General features: G+C 42.5%; 1 protein-coding gene across 4 annotated transcripts in view; it reads right to left on the minus strand.

Moving 5' to 3' along the window:
• Positions 1-19,066, minus strand: part of LOC126052968 (opsin-3-like) — a 93,600-nt gene that overhangs the window by 19,926 nt on the left and 54,608 nt on the right. For all 4 annotated transcript variants that reach the window (XM_049834364.1, XM_049834363.1, XM_049834368.1 and 1 more), the window contains exon 4: positions 6,023-6,256. In XM_049834364.1, coding sequence (XP_049690321.1) covers positions 6,023-6,256 — 234 coding nt within the window. The remainder of the gene's footprint in view (positions 1-6,022; positions 6,257-19,066) is intronic.

The raw sequence follows: 19,066 nt of genomic DNA on the forward strand, positions 1-19,066 counted from the left end.
CCCTGGGTCTAAAGACCAAGTCCTAAACCCTTCTGTGGGGTTGTAGCCAGTCCAGCTCCCCGAAAACATCCACACAGCAGGCAGGACAAGGCTGAGCTTATGTCAGCACGCTCAGGTTGTACCAAGAATGTAGCCTGGGGCAGCAGGACGGCTGGCTCGGGCTGCTCAGGACCCTAGTTAAATGTCCAGGTTATTGACCTGTCGTGAGCCGTGAGAGAAATTCCTAAAGTAATTCTGAACTCGCTGTGTGAAATGCAGTTATACCTTATGACAGCAGCAAAGGTGCCCTTGAGACCTTTCTTCTCTTTGCCCCTCAATTTTAAAAAAGTCATAACGCTGCGTGTTGGGAGAGAAAAAATGTCAAAACATTCCTGAATTGTACCATACTATTGTACTTAGAGTATTCTGCACTAAGAGATCATTTTGACTTGACCCGAACTTATGAGCTCGGGTGTGCAATTCTATTTGGGGAAAAAAAATCTCACCATTTCCAGATGACTGAGAAGGTAATGCAGCATCACTTCTTTATGTTGACTATTACTTACTCAAAGTCAGCCCAGCTACCAGTGAAAAGAAGAGATGAAAAAACAGTTCGTGAGTGTCAACATCTACGTGAATTGTAATGAAAAATTGTAACTTATGATAATAAATCTTACGGTAAGCCCATGAACCTCTAGAAGGTCATGAACTAAACAACAGGGTCTATTTTCAGGACTTAATAGGTGTGTTGCAATTTATGCATAAAATGAGGTTTGGCATAATTGTCCCTGCATTGTATACTATCTTTCCGGATCTGTAGTTTTGTGTCTTCACACAGCTAAAATATCGTAGTTTTCCAAGTGGGAAAATGAGCAGCTTAAAAAACCCCAAAAAACAGTGTTAACCTATCCACATATTCTTGCGGCTTTAAAACCGAAACATTAACTTTTGCTGGAAATACTGAAAACTGCACAATACCCCATGAAAATTGACTGTGAATTGACTGTTATACAGCCAGTTGGGAAATGTTAAGGGTTTTGAGGGTTTGTTTTTTTTATGACTATCATGCGTAGCTCTGTTTCCCAAAGTGCGCATGCATTTCTCCGTGCTCAGTGCATAAGGTAAGATCAAGAAGGACTAAAAAGGGTGACTAGAAAACTGCATATACAAGGCACAGACAGATTAACATTAAAGAAGGATGGACTCTTTGTTCCTTGACCCACTAGGTGAGAGGCAGGTAGTGGTGGATCTTCCCGGGGACCACCGCAGCCTCTCCGTAGAGGCTCTCAGCTTGGGCTCAGGCAGCTATTTTACTTTGTGTTTTCAAACAATGAAGATAAATCTGGACAATTCAATGTGTGAGCAGTCCCATTGCAGCAGCAGGGCTGCGTGCCTGAGTTAAGTGCTCACTCGTGAGAAGCACCGTTGCACGCGCTCGGTCCAGGTCTCGTTAAGGAACATTCTTTAAGTACATTATTATTATTCCAATCTCATTGTCCAACAGGAAAGAAAAAAAAAGAGTCATTGTAGTTGGCTTAGGTTGTTCATTCTTTCTATTTAATTTCTTCCTCCCAATACAGATACATTTGGAAAGGTCACAGTATTAATTATTTTCAAGTAAGTGTGTATATTCTTTTCAGCATCGCTTCTCCAAATCCTTGGGGAAAATGACAGGATCAGCTTCTATTTTTAGTGCAATGGTTTTAATACGAGAAGACAAAGAGTAGAAATCAAACTGCTAATCAGGGACTTTTACTCACATCTAACACATCCCTTCCCTCACACTGTCCCTCCTACTTTTGCTCACAGGCACTTTCTGGCACCAGAGGTAGCACATTGCTGATCACAGGGTTTGGGTGGATTTTTTTCTCAATTGTAATATGCAAACCAGTATTACGTGTGCTAGCCTGAGCTCAGTAGTCCAGGGAGCCTTAGGTGCGCTACCCCAGTAACTAAATGTGTGGAAGTAATTAGTCAGAAGCCCATGAACTGCAGTGGAGCAAGGCTAGTTTACATCAGTAAAGGTTGTGACTTATAATCTGATCAGTGGCTTCCAAGCAATCAGTTCTGTAGATCTTTGAGTGATAGAGGTTTAACTTGACTGAAATTTGGCTGCCGGTAGCAACGCAGCGAGTTCCTATTTTCTCTGAGTGCTAACTTGAAATGACGTGAAATAGCAAATGCAAATTCACTCAATCTCACCGTTGTCTCATCTGTAGCAAAACCCTCTCAAGCACTCATTCTTCATATCTTGACTTCTGTATCAATAAAAAATGAACTTCTGATAAGTGAGATAAGGCTAACCTCAAAAGCTGCCGCGCCATTATGTTATCCAGCTAACGATCCCTGGTCCTCAGCGTGGTATGTCCTCACATATAGTTACACAAGCCAGAAAGCTCTTTCGTGTCGGGGTTCCCGTGCCGTTCTATGGAATACACAAAAGCAAAATGCCACCAGCAATCATCTCCTCAACAGCAAGCCCATGGCTACAGGGAAGCTCCATATCTTTTGGGTGAATGCTTAATACCTGCTTGCACGTAACGTGTGAAGGAGCAGATTTCTGCCAGCCCTGCCACGGCGAAAGGAAGGTAGTTTAAGCTGTCATTAAAAATCTGTTTGGGGTGGCTGCATGGGTGGAAGTTTGAGACAATGCAAACTTGACAGGGAGCTGCGGTGGGAATAAAAGACATTGAGAGAGGTAAGAAGAGATGAACAAGAAAATCTGCATAACTACATTAACTGTATAACTATAAAGGACTGATGCACTGAAAGTCTAAGCATGCTGGCCCTGCCCAGCTTGCTCTGGGAATTGGGAGGCAGTGCCAGCCCAGCCGGCAGGGTACTTGGCTCTGTGCTGCATTTTTGGGGACCTGCCCTTTGGGAAGGGCTCCTCGGGCACACATGGCCATGTTGCCAAGGGACAAAAGAGCCATCCATAGCGGGAAAACGGAGTCTCCTCTACTGTCTCTTCCAGCTTCCCCCCAAACATCACTTGGTCTCAGGCAGTTTAGTGCTTTACAGCTTTGTCAGCGAAGCTTAATGTCTGCCTGGCGTGATGTTACCAGCCCAGGAACGGTCCAGCTTAAACAGTGCATCTCTCTTCTCCCAGAGGAAGATGGAGAGCAGAGGAAGAGGGAGAGCAGCATGTCCCATGCCATCCCACCTGAGGGACTCCCTGCGGCTGGAAAGAAATTCCCCGTTTTCCTCAGTGTTTTATTGCCTCAGGTCATTGCAGAAGGCAACGGCAAAGTCAAAACATCTTCTCTGGGGTTCCTGGACCATGAAAATGAGCCAGGGCCTGCTTGAGAGCGAATTTGAAGGTGTGCTCTGCAGGATGAGTTTTAAGGCTCAGAGGCTGACGGTTCCATGATATTCCACATTGATTTGTGACAGCTGGAAGCTAACACGACAGCTGCAGTCAACCAATGGCATTTTGCAATCTTCAGGGCGTATCCCAAAGCAAAAAAGTTAGCTTACGCAGGAAGAACTAAAAATTAAGCCATAGGTTCTCAGTGTGTTTGTAAGATGCAGGAGTAAATAGCCTACTGTGGCATCTGAAAAGAGAGGACCGTGAAAAATGCAGGCCAGAGAATTTCTGTGTTGGGAGGCACCAGCCTCCTGTGACAATTCTCAGCTAAGCACAAAGCCCCAGAAAGCTGAGTGCGGGGAAGAAGACAGCTTTTCCTGAGGTGTTAAATTTACAAAAAAAGAATGAGAACAACTACAGAGTAGCTGAGGTGCCGTGAACACCGGTGACGGTGACGCATCGGCTGAGGGTGTTACTATTGTTCCTGTTCTGAAAGGATTGGGAACAGATGGAGGGATGTGTCTTACCCTTTCTGAGTGAAGCTCAGTCCTCGGTGTCAGATAAAAACAATTAATTTTACTGCTAATACACAGTGGCACAGCAGATGAGAGCTGCAGTTTAATGCTAGGCAGTAGCTATTATTTTGGTTTTAATACAGTGAAAAGTATTTACCTGAAATCTGACCGAGCTCCTTTTCAGGAGTGATTTTTGTCTTGATTCTTGCAACAATAAGAAAGCTAACTACGAAAAAGCCCCAACCCATACACCAACTTCCAGCTGGCAACCGACTATCCACCCTCCAAGACCCATTTGACTTTGCCCCTTGCATTTTTTTGTTAAGCGGTGGCAGCTGTGGAACAGTAGGCAGTGGGAAACGAATGAAACATTCTCGGTGTTCAAAGAGAGAAATCTAACACATCGGTCTCGCATGGAGCTGGAGACTAAGGAATGATTTTTAAGAAACTGTTTCCAGTTCTCTGCCATGGTGCTCCTGAATTCTTGCACAGCCCTTGCAATTCCTGCTTCTAAGAAACAGCCTGTCTCGCCTCAAAACTGTCCTAGCGGATCTTCCCCTTGTAGCCAGACCATCCCACACTGATCTTTCCTGTAAGAGATGACAAACTGGATCAAAAGTAAACCCCATCCTGAGAAACAAGATAAGCATCCAGAAGTATTCCCTTTGTAGCTGAAAGAGACAGCTACTGCAAGGAAAGAGTGATTTTAGGCAGCTTGCTACGTTCCTGCGATGTGCAAGCACCCTGGTTTTATTCCTGCTAATCAAATTTTTCCCAACAGTGAGCCTTTGCTTTTTGCCTCAGCACCCCCACAGCAGTGTGACTGTCTCCCAAGCCTTTGATGCTGCAGAATACGCAGTTCTCAAGAACTGCTTGGAGCACTTTGAGAATACAAAACCAGACTTAATTGTGTGTATATCTGTGGATGCCAGGTTGTCAGCACAGGTAATTGTGCTTGTGATTCTGTTTTCGAGATATAGGGAGGCACCCAAGGCTCTGTACTGAGTTCGTGTGTTTTAGGACCCATATCTTTCCCCCAGCTTCCATACCCTTGCTGTTTTGGGATGTGCTCCATGTGTAAAGACAATACCAAAACGTGCTTGCGATCACTGTTATAGCCTGCTCCAGCGATCACAGCACAGTCAGATGATCTGATGGAAGTCAAGGACCTCAGTCAAAGTGCTCAGAGAATAAAGCAGCAGGACAGATGCTGCTCTTGAGAAGTTTCCATAAGAAATGCAACAGGTAAGGGGAAGGAGAAAAAGTTATTGTCTTGCTTCAGCATTAGCTCTTTTCAAATGGAGCTCGCTATCTTCTTCAACGTCAGCTGAAACTAGACTTTGGAAATGAAGTCCTGGTCTTGGGGAAGGCAATAGTACTTTTTCCTTCTGATTTCATAGCTTGCCTGAGATCTTTCCCTCAAATTCCAGGAGTAAATTAATTCCTTGTTTAAGAACTTTAGGTTAGATGAACCAGACCAAGAATGATCTCAGGCTGTGGCAAAACTGGAATATATTTGGCTGTTACATTCAACTTTTCCCTTGTCTAGGCTCCATAATAATATAATGCTGGTGTTGATAAATACTAAGGGTAGGCTCCAGCATACACTGAACAAGAAAGGATAAGGAGGGTTTATTTGCTTAATAATAGTGTAATGAACATAATGAAGAAAGAAATTGGAGACAAAATTCATTATTTGTTTTGGCATGTAGGTGAACTGGGAATTTAACAGGAAAGAAGTAGAAGTCCACAAAAACTGTAATTGCAATGACCACTTGTTTTCAAGGGGATCTGTCCTGAAACTGGTATTTGCAAATGCTCTCATCCTTTATACTGTTTCCAAGCTCATGAAATCCCTTCCTCTTCTTGTCTCTCTTTTCTCCTCCCCCCCCCCCCCCCCAAAAAAAAAATGTTTGAGTATTCTTGTTGTAAATAGATGCCAATACCTTTGGCAACTGACTCTGCAGCATACAAATTAACACCCAGTGTGCCCTCAGAAGAACACAAGCAATTTCAATAAGCAAATGTTTATCTGTTCTTTCTGTCTAGCAATATATTGTTGACTGCAAACACTTCCACCCCAAGACTCCAGTAATATTGTTTGGACAAGCCTTGAATGTCCTTCTTGTAAAGACACATCTATAGGACTGGTAGTCACAGCGGTCAAGAATGCCTGACAGACCCTGAAGAAAACACAGTTGACAAATAATATATGTCTTACCTGCTTATTCATAAGTATGTAGATAATAGGATTGCAAACAGTGCTGCTTTTTGCTAGGATGGAAGGTATGACGCTTGCAACTGGAGTCACCACACCTGGCTTACCAAATGTTGCAAGTAGTGCTATAACTCCATAGGGAATCCAACACAAGAGATAACAGATAACTGTAGTGATCACCATGAACAGTACGCGGTATTCTCTTTTGCGGGCAGCGTTCTTGTGGATTTTTCCAACCTAGGGGAAGGTGACAAAAGATAGAATTTAAGAAGCTGAGCTGTTGGATCGATTGCTTTAACAACCTGCGACTATTGGTCTTGGATCAGCAACGGTAATCAACATTGTAGTTCCAGAAGCAAAACAAATGCAAACCCAAAAGTGAGCCAATGCAGTGGGAAGACTTTCATTGTCTCCACCAGGCACTAGCAGACATCATGCTGCATGCCAGCATAAACCAGAGTCCCAGCGGAGGTTGGAGCAAAAGCAGAAAGGAGACAAAGTTAGCATCTCGTCCTTAATAGCTGGTAGGTCATCTCCAGTTGCTTTTCAGGTATGGCATTTTGTATAATTGTACAATGTTTTCACTCAAGTTATTCCAGCACGCAGGACTTGCCTGAGATGGAGAAACATTACAAAGCACAAAGTGAACTAAAAGAAGCATTTTCTGTTAGGGATGTGGAAACAGCAGAGCAATGCTAGGACTGTGCTTAGGACCTCTGTCCTTGGATGTTTGCAAGGCTTGGCTGGATAAAGCCTCAGCTGGCCTTGGGGTAGTGTTGGCAATGGTCACACTCGGCGTGGGACACTAGAGAAGCCTTGCAAACAACACGTGATGAAGTTTTAAGTGGTAGGATTCATCCTTTCTAGACTATTTCTTCCAGGTAGTTCACCATTTTGATAAAAGAGCCTCACTCCTGATAAGCATCGAAAGCAGGTTTTTGTGCTCTTAGAAAAGCGTGCCAAATACTGACATCGTTCAGCTGTTGTGTTGGGGTTTTTGGGGGAAATGGGGTAGCACTGGGTAAATAGGAACACAGAGTTAAATGATGAGTTTCAAAGTGGTGGCGCAAGGGCCCATCTTGCTGTCATGCATTTACCGTTAGTTACAGTCTGTGGGCAAATCCAGCTCTGCCGTGGAAGTATTTATAGACTGTGCTTCAAAACGTGCTCTCCTTTGGCATGCTCTGGACTGAAGCATCATGCCTTTTTGGAGTCTACAGCTCTAAGATGGAGGTTAAACATTAAAATAACAGCCAATTTTTATTTTTAAGCTTTGGCGTGAATGTATTTTTCTGCGGACAGCTACAGAATGCTTCTCCAGTGAGTTTGTACTGCTGAGCACATTGGTGATAATTGTGAGGAAAAAGCTTCATTCCCTACACAGAAGGCACATGCGGTGCTATGCACAAGCATTATTTAAAAGCAAGCTTCCCATGCAGTAGCTCTGTGAGGTGGCCATTAAATTTGATCCAAAGCCCATGGAAGTCAGCACAAGATTGGGTGGGGTATAGATCAGGTTTGGGCGCTCAGCCTCATTTTATAAGGATTATGAAAAAGTTCTTAGGAAACATTCAGGGAGATTAACTCTGGAAAAGCAAGGCTGGTCTCCCTAAGCATCTTTGCAGCCAACAAAGAAAAGCAAATTCTGCAAGGGGGCTAATTTTGGAGCCAGTCTCTCTCCACTGACTCTAGATGGAGCCTCAGCACACTGGTCTCCTGAGGTTATGCTTAATTCCTCAGATTCCCTCCAGAATGTTTTTAGCAAACCCAGATGTGCCAGCAGAATTTCTAGAAGTATTCAAATGTTTAAACTCTATCGACTGAACCAAATGTAATTTATGTCCACTTTAAGGTCTTTTTGCCTCCCGAATGCGGTACTTGAGAGTAAACTGCACCCAAGGGAACTAAGCCCCTGTAAAGCTACAAACATAAATAAGCAAAACGGCAGCTCCTTGGAATTCAATGCATCCAAACTTTAACTAACAAAAAAAAGTTTGAAATGAATGGGTTTGAGCTGATGCAGAACACTGATGTGCACAAGTCTGTAAAGGAATAAAACACGGTTAAAGGTGGAAGCCACTAATCACCCGAGTCAAACGTCATCCCCCGTTGCCTGGCGCACAACTTGCACATGCTAATGCAGTGGAAATAGTCAGAGCTTTACCTACCTCTTTGTGGTGTGGGTGCTTTTGCATAACATATGTGTTTATGTGTCGGACTGCGAGTTAAAAACATATATAGTAACTGTGTAAGTACACACGGAAGGCAAAATAATATGGTGACACTGTTTGGTTTTAGTTAATTATGATTCTAGCCTTCTAGAGTAGTCGGTTCTATCTGGAGTTGCAGTAGAAATGTTCTCATTCAAAGTAAATAAAACACACACAAACTTAGTCTGCTGAAAAATAACAGGTATTTTTCCTGTCTAGTCTTTTAATGATTTTCTGCAAAAAGGCAATTACAAAATAAAATCCATCCTTTCTGAAAGCACAGGGGACTATTCTTTTTTTTTTTTTTTTCAAGAACAGGACTTGTTTATCTCATAATTACTTTAGCTTGAAAAAAGGATTAATAATAGATAATGGTCCAATCCTGTATTGCTTATTTGAACTAAATTTTTCATGACTAATGGGAATTTTCTCTGACTGAAGAATCCAGGATCCCATGTTAGCTGGAGCTATGTTACAAGTTTAATATTAACTGAACCCCAGCTAGCCATGGCATCCACAGCTAAAGATCTGCAATAAAAGCAGAGGCATCAGTCAGCACATTTTCCCTCTGTGTTTAGATAATATCTCTGTCTTGAAGAGTTTGCAAGAGTTTACCCTCTGCGCAGATAAAGTATCGATCATAAATAAGGGAAAGAAATGTGTGTAAAAGTGAAGTGATTCTGGGTGTGGTTTTGGTATATATCCTTCTATTTTCACACCTTTAGCTTGTTTCCTTAGGAAGGGAAGCCTGCATTGTCATTGTGTCTGTGCCAGTATGTTAATAATCTGTCCGCTGGTCCCAATATCTTCCTTGTAAATTCGATTGAGGTTTTGAAACTTATTAGGTGGACAGAGGTCTTTGACATAGAGTTCTTCACGTGTCACTAGAGCAGAAGGTTCCTTATTAATGTTCCCATTAAGAAGAAAAATGCAATGTGAAATGAACTCAAATTATACACCAGAGAATCCACTCTACTTTAGGTTTCTTTTTGATTTTGTTTGTATTTTTTTCCTCCCATTTTTCTCTTCTGATAATTAAAAAAGAGAAAGCTCTGATCACAGCTGTCCCTGAAATAGGACATTCTTAATGTGTCCCCAGTATCTATTAAGGGTGACCTTCTGCTGCAGGCTTCTATAATTGAGTTTAAAAACTCATTTGTCATGAGACAAACCTATTGGAAAGCAAACTTAGTTAGCTGTAATGCTCACAGAGTCTTTCACTTCATGTTTACACCAATGTAGCCAATTGTTTTGGGTTTTATGTGCCTCATTTTATAATTCTATTATATGATTTACTTACAGTCCAGATCCTGGGAATGAGCAAATTAGAACTTTAGGGGTTTTTTGGAAGTACTTTTTTTTTCCAGAAGTACATTTCTATTCCTATTTCTATTGCAGAGAGGAGATTGAAAGTACAGAATTGCAGTAAGAAATGCAAGCAATGGACCAGAAGTGAGGAAGGATCATAAAATACATCCTTCCTTAATGGTTCTAAAGCCCAGGTGACCTGGATGTCCCAGCTTTTCAGAGGGGACAAGGATGGTAAGATGAGTCCAAAGAACAAATGACCTCCAAGCATCCCTTGCCATGAACCCCAAATGTACTTGATGCTTCTCTCGATTTTTATTTGATGTCCCGAGTTGCTGTATCTGTTAACTGTTTTATGCTAAAGTAACTCATCTGCTTCCTCGGTGTCAGTTATCTCACTTTTTTTTGGTGTTCTGGGCACCAGTAAATTGCAGGACACGTGAGATGCTGGAGTCGTGCTTGCACAACTGAAGGGGTGGTGGAAGATTCGTATCGCTTGATGCCTCCGAGCGCGCTGCCGGGCTGGTTGCGGGACTGTCGTTCCCCTAGCCTTGTGCCACGTCTTGGGAAACGGCTGACTTGTGTGATCGTGTTTGTTGTGCTCCTTCTGTCTCTCCAAGCCACTTCAGCCCTAACGTGGCTGTTTTGATAGCGGTGAAGGCAAGCAGCTGAGTCTCGGCGTGGTTGTGGTATCGCCCTGGTACGTTCTGGGATACGTTACCAATGCAAGAAATGCCAGAGGATTTCAAGAAGCGTTAGACTACTCTATAAGAAGTGCTCCCAGAGTTTTGTTTTTGAAACCATGTACTGTATTTACCTACACACTCTTGGTTTCATTGCCTTTGCAGCTTTGCAGCCTTGCAGCCTACCTTTAGAAGGTGTTACCTTTAAAAATTCTCTATTTATTGGTGTTGGAAGGCCTCCAGCGAAATATAGCTCAAGTTGATGTAACCTACAGAAAGATTACAGTTCTGCAGATGAAAAAGCAGTAGGCAATTTAACATTAAAATTATTTTAAAACTACTGGACAATTTAACGCAATTGTTACACCATATTTTCAGTAGTCAAATGGAAGTGCCTCCCAGAAACGCCTAGTGTCTGCACAGCCAGCTGATAGAAGAGCACCAGATGGTGCTGAGAAAAAATAGATTCAAATAATGTTCTAGAATAGCCAAACTTGTAAAGCCCAATCTAAATGTGAACATGTAGGATATATATAATATACATTTAAAATACACAGAAGATCTAAACCACATCTTTAAAATGGCACAAGAAATACTGACCCATTGGGATCAAAAGGTATTTATTTAGGGTGGCTGGAAAACACCTCTTTGCCGTACACTCAGCTGTTTTCTCTGGGACAAAGGTCATCTCCTGCCAAATTCAGTAGCCTAAATGTAGGGAAAACACTATATTTAAAGAAAAGAAGAGGGTTAAGGGCGTGGGCATTGAGGTTATTTTAATGAGAAAATGGTGTGTCTCCCTTACTTTCTTCCTGGGAATTAGCAGAAGTGGTTTGGTTTTTCCAAACTCAGCCCAAGGCAGCAACAGGCGAGCTTGTCTAATCTTAGGCACTGAGCATCAGACTGGCACAATTAGCTCTCGTCTGGATTTGCCCTTCGGCCAAGCTCCATCTCGCGTACTCACCCAATAATCCCTTCTCCACTCAATCTGACGTGCAAGACACTGCTAGTTAGATGACTATGGCAGTGTGCTGAGTAGGTACAGTAGATGTGCCAGGGCACAGAGCGTGGAAGAAGCCATGGCAGTATTCGGTGAGGATGATGGCAGTGGTGGAAGCGTCCTCAAAAGGGGCCCGAGTCACACATTGCTTGGTTGACCTCAAAAGCTGCAACCCTTTGCCTTTTGGCTGACAAGATGTAGCAGATAGATCACTCACCAAGTGATGGGCTGCAGTGCATGGGAAAAGAAGAAACTGGGGAGGTCTGGGCAGAGCATGGAAAATTTCAACAGGTCAAAGCCTGGAGGGGTCATAAAACAATTAAAAGATGAGCTTACAATAAGAAAATGGAGGTGGTTAGTAAAAAGGGATGCAAACGGCTTTTGCTGTAGCTGGAGCTTGTGAGGTTGGAGATTCAAGAAAAGGACCCCAAATATCTGCCACGCCAGGAACCTCAGAGAACAGCCTCAGGCTGGATGCAGGCAAATGTGTGGGACCTGGGGAAAAGCCACGACCTAGAAGAAGCTTGGCTTCCTCTAAAGAGATCGGGTCTGTCCTTCCTTAAAGAGAAAAGAGATCGGGTCTGTCCTTTCCTTAAAGAGAAAAGAGGATGGGTCTGTCCTTTCTCTTGCAGGAGAGTAGCCAGCACCTTCCAAACACATGAACGCTGTTGTACGATGATATGGGAAAGAATAATGATACGGCTATGGACCATATGAAATTATTTTAGGGTAACAGGTTCCAGTTACCCAATTTAGGCATGCAGGGGTCAGTCTGGACCTCCCCACTGGCCAAGTCAACTGGTCCAGTCAGCCTGTTGCTGGAGGGAGCCAGGTGGCAACCACAGCTGAGCCCATGGGCTTTTTTCAGGCTAAAACGTCAGAGCTTTCCAGCCCAGACGAAAAAGGACAGCAGCTCCCTGCCTCCTGTGAGGCATATACTGCTAGATTTAATATTTAATATCCTGTGCTCCACAGCCAAAACTTTCACCTACTGCAGCCCCTGTTCAGCTCCCTCTGGATTTAGCTGGCCACAAGCTGGTGGGCCAAGGGAGCGCTGGTGCCACTTCATCTGCTCAGAAGAAGGTACAAGCGCCTGGAAAGACCTGAGGGATGGTTGTACACAGAGGCTGTGCTGCTGAATCTTGCAGGTAACCGCGAGGCCCGTAGTGCCGGAGAGACATGTCCAGGTCAGCCCTGTAAGGCACTAACATGTACGACTGTGCATACGCCCATCACCCATGGGCAAGCTCATTTCTTTTTATATATATAACACAAGGTACTTGAGCTCAGATTAGCTATTAAGAAGGGGAAGCTTCAGTGATGAAGATATAACCTGATGGTTTTCACTGAATTCCCCTGTGGTTTCTTTTTTTGCATTTACCCTAGTGTCCCCTCCTCACCTAATGTAGCTGTGTGCTTTCTCTCCTAAAGCATTTCCTTCATATTTTAACAGCTCCCAGCCATTTTCAGCTGTGAACATCTTGAAAGATGTTCAGAACATATATGCTCTGAACATATACGGGGAATATATGGCAACCCATCCATCTAACCACTAGATGGAGAGACTACAGTAAGAATCCAGCATCCAGAGCCACTTCAAGTAGGGGACATGAACGTCATAGCATCTTAAATACCAGGGGGCTGTTTATACATTTTGTCCTTCAAGTCAGTTTCTCTTTCTCCAACTATTTATTAAGATGGAAAATAATATCAGTTATTATATTCTGTGCATCCAAATAGCAGATGCTGTAATTGTCCTTTACCTAGTCTAAACAAGCAATATGGAAACAGGGTGCAAAGTGCTTTTTTTTATCACTGCTGATGCATTATTCCTGGATCTGGCTTTGTGCATTTTACACTCAAATAACCATGTTTTCTTCACTGCTTCAGAACTGCACAGTAAAGAGAAGGCTATTTATGAACAGCGGTGTTTGTTGCCAGCCACTTTAAGTGTCATATATAAGTGCTTGTTTTGACATGATCATGTACTCAACAGTACTACCAAAACCAGAGACAAATGAAATATTCATAACTATCTGAGGGAAGTCTGCCAATCTTTGAGCATTTAGTCTACTACAGCTTCTTGAAATGAACAGAAGGGAGCTAGACCTTTTAACGCAAAAGCTGCAGTAGAGGAAAAAGCTGTAAAAAGATCATTCTTCTTCCTTCATGAACCACTCAAGTAAGACAGTCTTCTTTGTTATGTTGCTAACAAAAGAAAATTAGAAATTCATTTATGGGTATGAATAACCCTCTACCAAACCCAGGAGTGTCTCAAACTAAGCAGTGATTCAAATGTCAGTTATGATGAGCTTTCTCCTCTCCCATCTCTATGGATTCTATTCTCAAGCAAAAACAAGGAAAAAAGCCAAAAAAATTCACTCCAAAGCATGAAAAGCTCTAAAAAGCTGTAGGAAATGGAAGCTCCAAGTAATCTACTTTTCAGTGTGGGCTACCTCAGAACTGATAGTTTATTGATTAATACTAAGATAGATGAAATACTTTGTTTGTTGCTTAAGATAGACAATCATGGAAAAAGAGGGCTCACTGACTTAAAGATAAATGCCTTCTTTATCAGCATTTTGGTGGCTAAGTTCAAAACAAGAGTGAACACTGAAGAGATCTATAGTGTCTCTGGAAAAAGGGACTAAACAGAAACATTTGCTTCAGGTCATTTTAGAGTCCAGTGGGCCCTGACTCTACAAAGCATTTACACTTATATGTTCACTGACTGAACTGAGATTTAAGCATGCACATGAGCACTTTGCTCAGTTGGGGCCACATAATGAGTTAACAGCAAGAAATACAGGAGGAGGAAGCCATAAAATCACACAAGGGGCTTTATAGTTAATTATATTAATGTCACTATTAGTTTAGGAATTGAAGTCCATAGGAAGGATATTTTATCAGCTGAAGTCTGGCTTTACTGGGAATTTTTGTTATTGAAATGGGAATAGTCAATGCCTGAAGGTGAAGGGAAGCTATGCTTTAAATACAAAACTTATGGCTTTGTACACTGCCCTTGAAGCATAACTGCTACTGCTGCTTATATCAGTGAAGTGCTATTGTGGACTTAAGGAACACTATAATCCTCTTAGTTGCAGGAATTCTTTCACCGCACTAGCTAAAGGGCTTTTAGCAGCAATTTGACTTACACAGTGAACACATTCCCATGCACTAAACAAGCAGCTCACGGTGTCACTTCCATCATATACAACTCATGTTTTATCCCGACCTTCTTTCCTCGCTGTGGATTTTCTAGCATCCGCGTGCACAAAAGAATTAAAGGTGTACTACACACAGCTATCAGTTGGTTTGCATTAACAGTTTGGTTTTAGAAAGAGAAGTCCATTAGATACTCATTACCTTCCCCAAGTGGTGGCTATCTCTTTTGTCTCTATAGCCACAGACGTACCCAGCAAGGACAACGGCTACAAAAACATGACCGTGGGCTTCTCACGCACAGAGTTGGCAGGACACAAACCCATTCCAGTGCAAAAGCTGAGCGCTCACCGCCCTCGGCCGTGAGTAACGAGCTCAGCTTGCCCGCGAGCCAGCCCGTGCCCTGGGCTCAGCGCTGGGCTAACGCCGACACGGGAGGTCTTGCATCGCACCAACCTGGAGGACGGGCAAAGCGTGCCTACCTCTACAGCAGCTGGGACCGACAGACGGACGGACTGCCTCCAGCAGCTGGGGCTGCTCTTTCTGGGATGGGAGGTAGAGGGCCAGGAGAAGCGGTCTGCCCCCGGCACGCCGTAAGGACCCCACGCCAAACAACAACTCATGCAACGGGACCAACTCATTGAATGGGCCAAAGGTACGACAGCAGCAAGTAAAGCAGTTGGGAACTGTTAAAACCTATGCCAGTTACAGAAAAAAAAAGTGCTTCCGAGGTGAAATAGAGTCACCGTAACACTGAAGAGCCACCAGCCCTGGCAGCTCATTTAAGCAGATATATTGTATATGTTGATACGCACTTCCCAAAAATGTTATTCGTATGTATGTCCTTCAGTAATTGTGGGACTGCAGAGAGCTGCTATCTCTGATATTGGCAGTGACACTTCTATGGCACTTACCTGCCTGAAACAAATCAAAGATGCGCAGAAAATAAGATATGTGGAAAATGGAAACTGAAAGGGCAGTGAAGTGTGTTTGCTATCTGGAAGATACAGTTAGTTGAAAAAACCCAGGGATGCAAGAAGCATCAAATGTTATGCCCAAAGTTATTTAAATTCTAATTAATTTTCTATCAAAAAGATGAGCAAAAGAAACTGTCTGCTATAAAATATTAAGGTGGTTGGAATTTCTTGTGTCTAACATGACTTAGCCTATTTTACAAATTCCCTAGACAGTTTGGGAGACTGTAATAGATAGTAAGCCATTCCCTTGAAGCCATCAGGTCTAATTTTCCCAAACTGATAGCAATCACAAACTGTATTACTTGCTTGTATTTGATTGCTTGTCTAAGTCCAGTTCTAGTGAGCATGTTATAACTGGCCTTGACTCCCACCAAATGACAGCCCTGTCAACGGGCTCAGAAAAAACATGTTGGCCTGAATTAGCCTAAAACCAGATTATATCCTATGGATGATAAAGAAACTTCAAAGTTTTAAAGCCGGATTCACTACACGGCTTCCAGCATGCACTACAAAGGGGATGAGTCCTCCTTGATAAAGGAAGACTCCTGTTTTGACCTGAAAAACCATTGACTAAAGCTGGCTCTCGCTCTGGGGATTGTGAAAGGTGCAAAGGCCCCTATATAGAGGTTAGCATCAAAAGTTGAGACCCCTGGAAGAACTGAACGTTGATGGGTCTTCTCTGATAGCAAATACTATTTTTTTCTGGTCCTTTCTTTCAAAGTAGCTGAAAGTTGGTCCCAGGCCATAGGTAGTGCTACAGTTACCTGGAAGAAGGTCTATCTGCACCTTTTTCAGGGAAGAAGGAGGTTTTGGTACATATTCTGGTGGCCAGAAAGCCAGAATCCTTTCTCACCTGGTGCTGAGCATCCAGACTGCCACTGTCGGGCACCTGGCAGCAAGAACTACAAGACTTGAGCAGATCCTCTGTCCTCCTTTTGACTGCAGAAGAAGCCTAGAAGACTAATTTGGCCTAATCTCTTGGTGACTAAGGTTATGCAAACTGAATCTCACCCAGAAAAGAGCAGGAAGGGGACAGAGAGGCAGCTACTCCTATTCCCACTGCATACTACCCAGTAAACCTGGGATTTTACACTAGTATGTGTCCAGAAAGTGATAACATCACCAAAACAAGCATTAAAAAAGAGAAAATTATGTGTTTTTTCAGGGGGACAGGAGTAAAATTGGAGACTTGGCACAAGACCAACACTGGGCAGGTTCTGGGGAACTAGCTAAGCTTGTTGGTGTCCAGATTTATCTATCCCATGGTTACAGGACTTTCATGGCAAGACCTATCAACAAGAGCGTAGGCTGCTTTTATTGGGAGTAGGTATTTCACAAATCAGCAGATTTTGTTGCACAGTTGAATTAAACCAGAATTAGGTGATAAAAGGGATGTTTTGTCAGCAAATACAACACGGTTTCCTGAAGGAGATTCAGTAGCTGCTGAACCAAGTCAAGACTGAGAATAGCACATAATACCGGGTTCATCTGTGAGTGCGAAACTGAGGAATTCCACCTTGGGGAGGGAAAAACTGAAGGTCTGAAGGATACTCTCCAATAATAGAATGAAAATGCAGCTAGTTCTGTAAAGATAATGCGCAAGAATATTACTCCATATGTTGCTGCTTAGCAACACAACTTGCTAATATAAAGGTGGAAGGTGCTGAGATCACTTTCAGAAAATCAAGCCAGTGACTTAGTTTAAGACTCCTCTTTTTAAAAAACTTGCCAACAAATTATAGCTTTAACAGATTTACTTTTCCAACAACTAACTTCTGGGTTTGGGTTGGTTTTTTTGTTTTAATAACTTTTGCAATGGCTTTGACTGACCTAACAGCCCAGCTGAAATTAAAGGAAAGGAAAAATGAAAACACATTTCTGTTTTTTAAAGCTGACTTCAGCATATTTTGCATTGAAGAATTTCTGGAGCAGAAGGGGGAAATATCAGGCATTAATTCCTTCTTGGTTTCCGTGTACTTTCTTCCAGAGACAGCACCACACAGAATGTATATCTGCAAAATCACTAATATGGTTGAACGCTTCAAAAAGCGATGAACTGACAGGTGTAAAATTTCTTTCCAGGTTTCAAAGTTACTTCTTGATGCTAAGCAATAAAATGCTACCATCTACATAGGAAATGGAGCGCACATTGGCCCGCATCTAAAGGAAAAGCGTTTTCAAACAAAGGTGACAAAAAAATAATGCTTCAAAAGACTGGAACACTTATACAGCTAAAGCAGGAAATAACAGCCTGTGTGTTGTAATTGGGGAGGACAATAAATATGAGTCAGAGCAAAGATGGAAAACTTATTCAGCTGGAATCAGAACACGTTAGAACCTTCTCCCCACCCTTCAGGTGTATTTGCGGTTTGGTTTGTGACCTCTCCCTTCTCACTGAAAAAGGCAGTGTATGTATGAATATATATATATGTATATATTGAAAAACTGTGTACACACCACATACTATACATGCTATATATATGTATACATACACTATACATGATATATACACACACACTACACATTATATAATACACACACACATACATATGTCCTTAATTGTGTGAAAAATCTTACACAGGAGTCATCCAAGGTTGGAGAAAAATCTGTGATGCAAGTATGACTCGCTGCCCTCTTCACCTCTTGAATTAGATTAACAACAACCTTTTCTACACTAAATACTAATACTTCCTCTGAATCTGGGGTATGAATTTAAAAAAAAAAAATTAAAAGATGCCAGGATAATGCTTTCCTTAAAAATGGAGCTTGGGTATTCCCCTAGATCCATTTTTAGATGTGCGTATAAAGCTCTCACTCACATTTAACACTACTTTTCACCAGGCTAGCACATGTGAGTGGGAACTAGAGCTTTGTGTTCCTTTGGATCGGTAGCTGCTCTCCTTGCAGTGAAATTAGGTGCTAAAATCTCTCAGGCATCAGCAGTCTTTCAGCACCTAACCACAATTACCCCTTTTCCTGGGAAGAGGTCAAGCTTTCCCACGCTTTACTGAAGGATCCCCTCCGACCCCCTGAAAATTTCTCCTGACATATAAGATATTGTAAGGCATCATTAAGGACATGTGGGTATGCCTTTGACATGTAGCTATTTATATTTAAATAAGCCTAATATAAGTGCTTGGATCTGCCTGTCAAATTCTGTAGACCTGGCATAGAATATAAATCCAAAGTGGTTTCAAAGCTCTCCTCTCACTGGCATCTTTAAAAATAGAGCAATTATGCTGAAACTGGCCTGAAAACATTCTCCATACTCACGGCAGACCCTTTCCCTCACATTATTATACACTTACCATAGCACAGGTGTATTCAGTAAAACCCAAACCAAACAAAAACAAACCCAACCCTGCAAAGTCTGGAAGTCTCCAATCCTCCTCTCAGCAGGAGCCTCGACACCATCCTGAATTTTAATCTCACTCTACAGCACATCGTCCTTTTTTCAACACAGAATGACAAGTAGGAGGGAGAAATTTATGTAAACTGCTAAGTCAGATGAATTACATTTAAGCAGTAAGACTGATGCTCAGGTGTACGTATTTTTTTTTTTCCTTGGGAGATTGTGTACCCAGGATTGCATTCCACCTGAAGAAGTTAGGTCTCTCTAGCCCTCACTCTGATATGCCAGAGAGGGTAAGCAAGGGGAAATTGGTTTAGTGAGTTGTATCCAGCCTGGGTGTTTATAAACATTTATC

Source organism: Accipiter gentilis, chromosome 31 (assembly GCF_929443795.1).
Source record: "Accipiter gentilis chromosome 31, bAccGen1.1, whole genome shotgun sequence".
NCBI lineage: Eukaryota > Metazoa > Chordata > Aves > Accipitriformes > Accipitridae > Astur > Astur gentilis.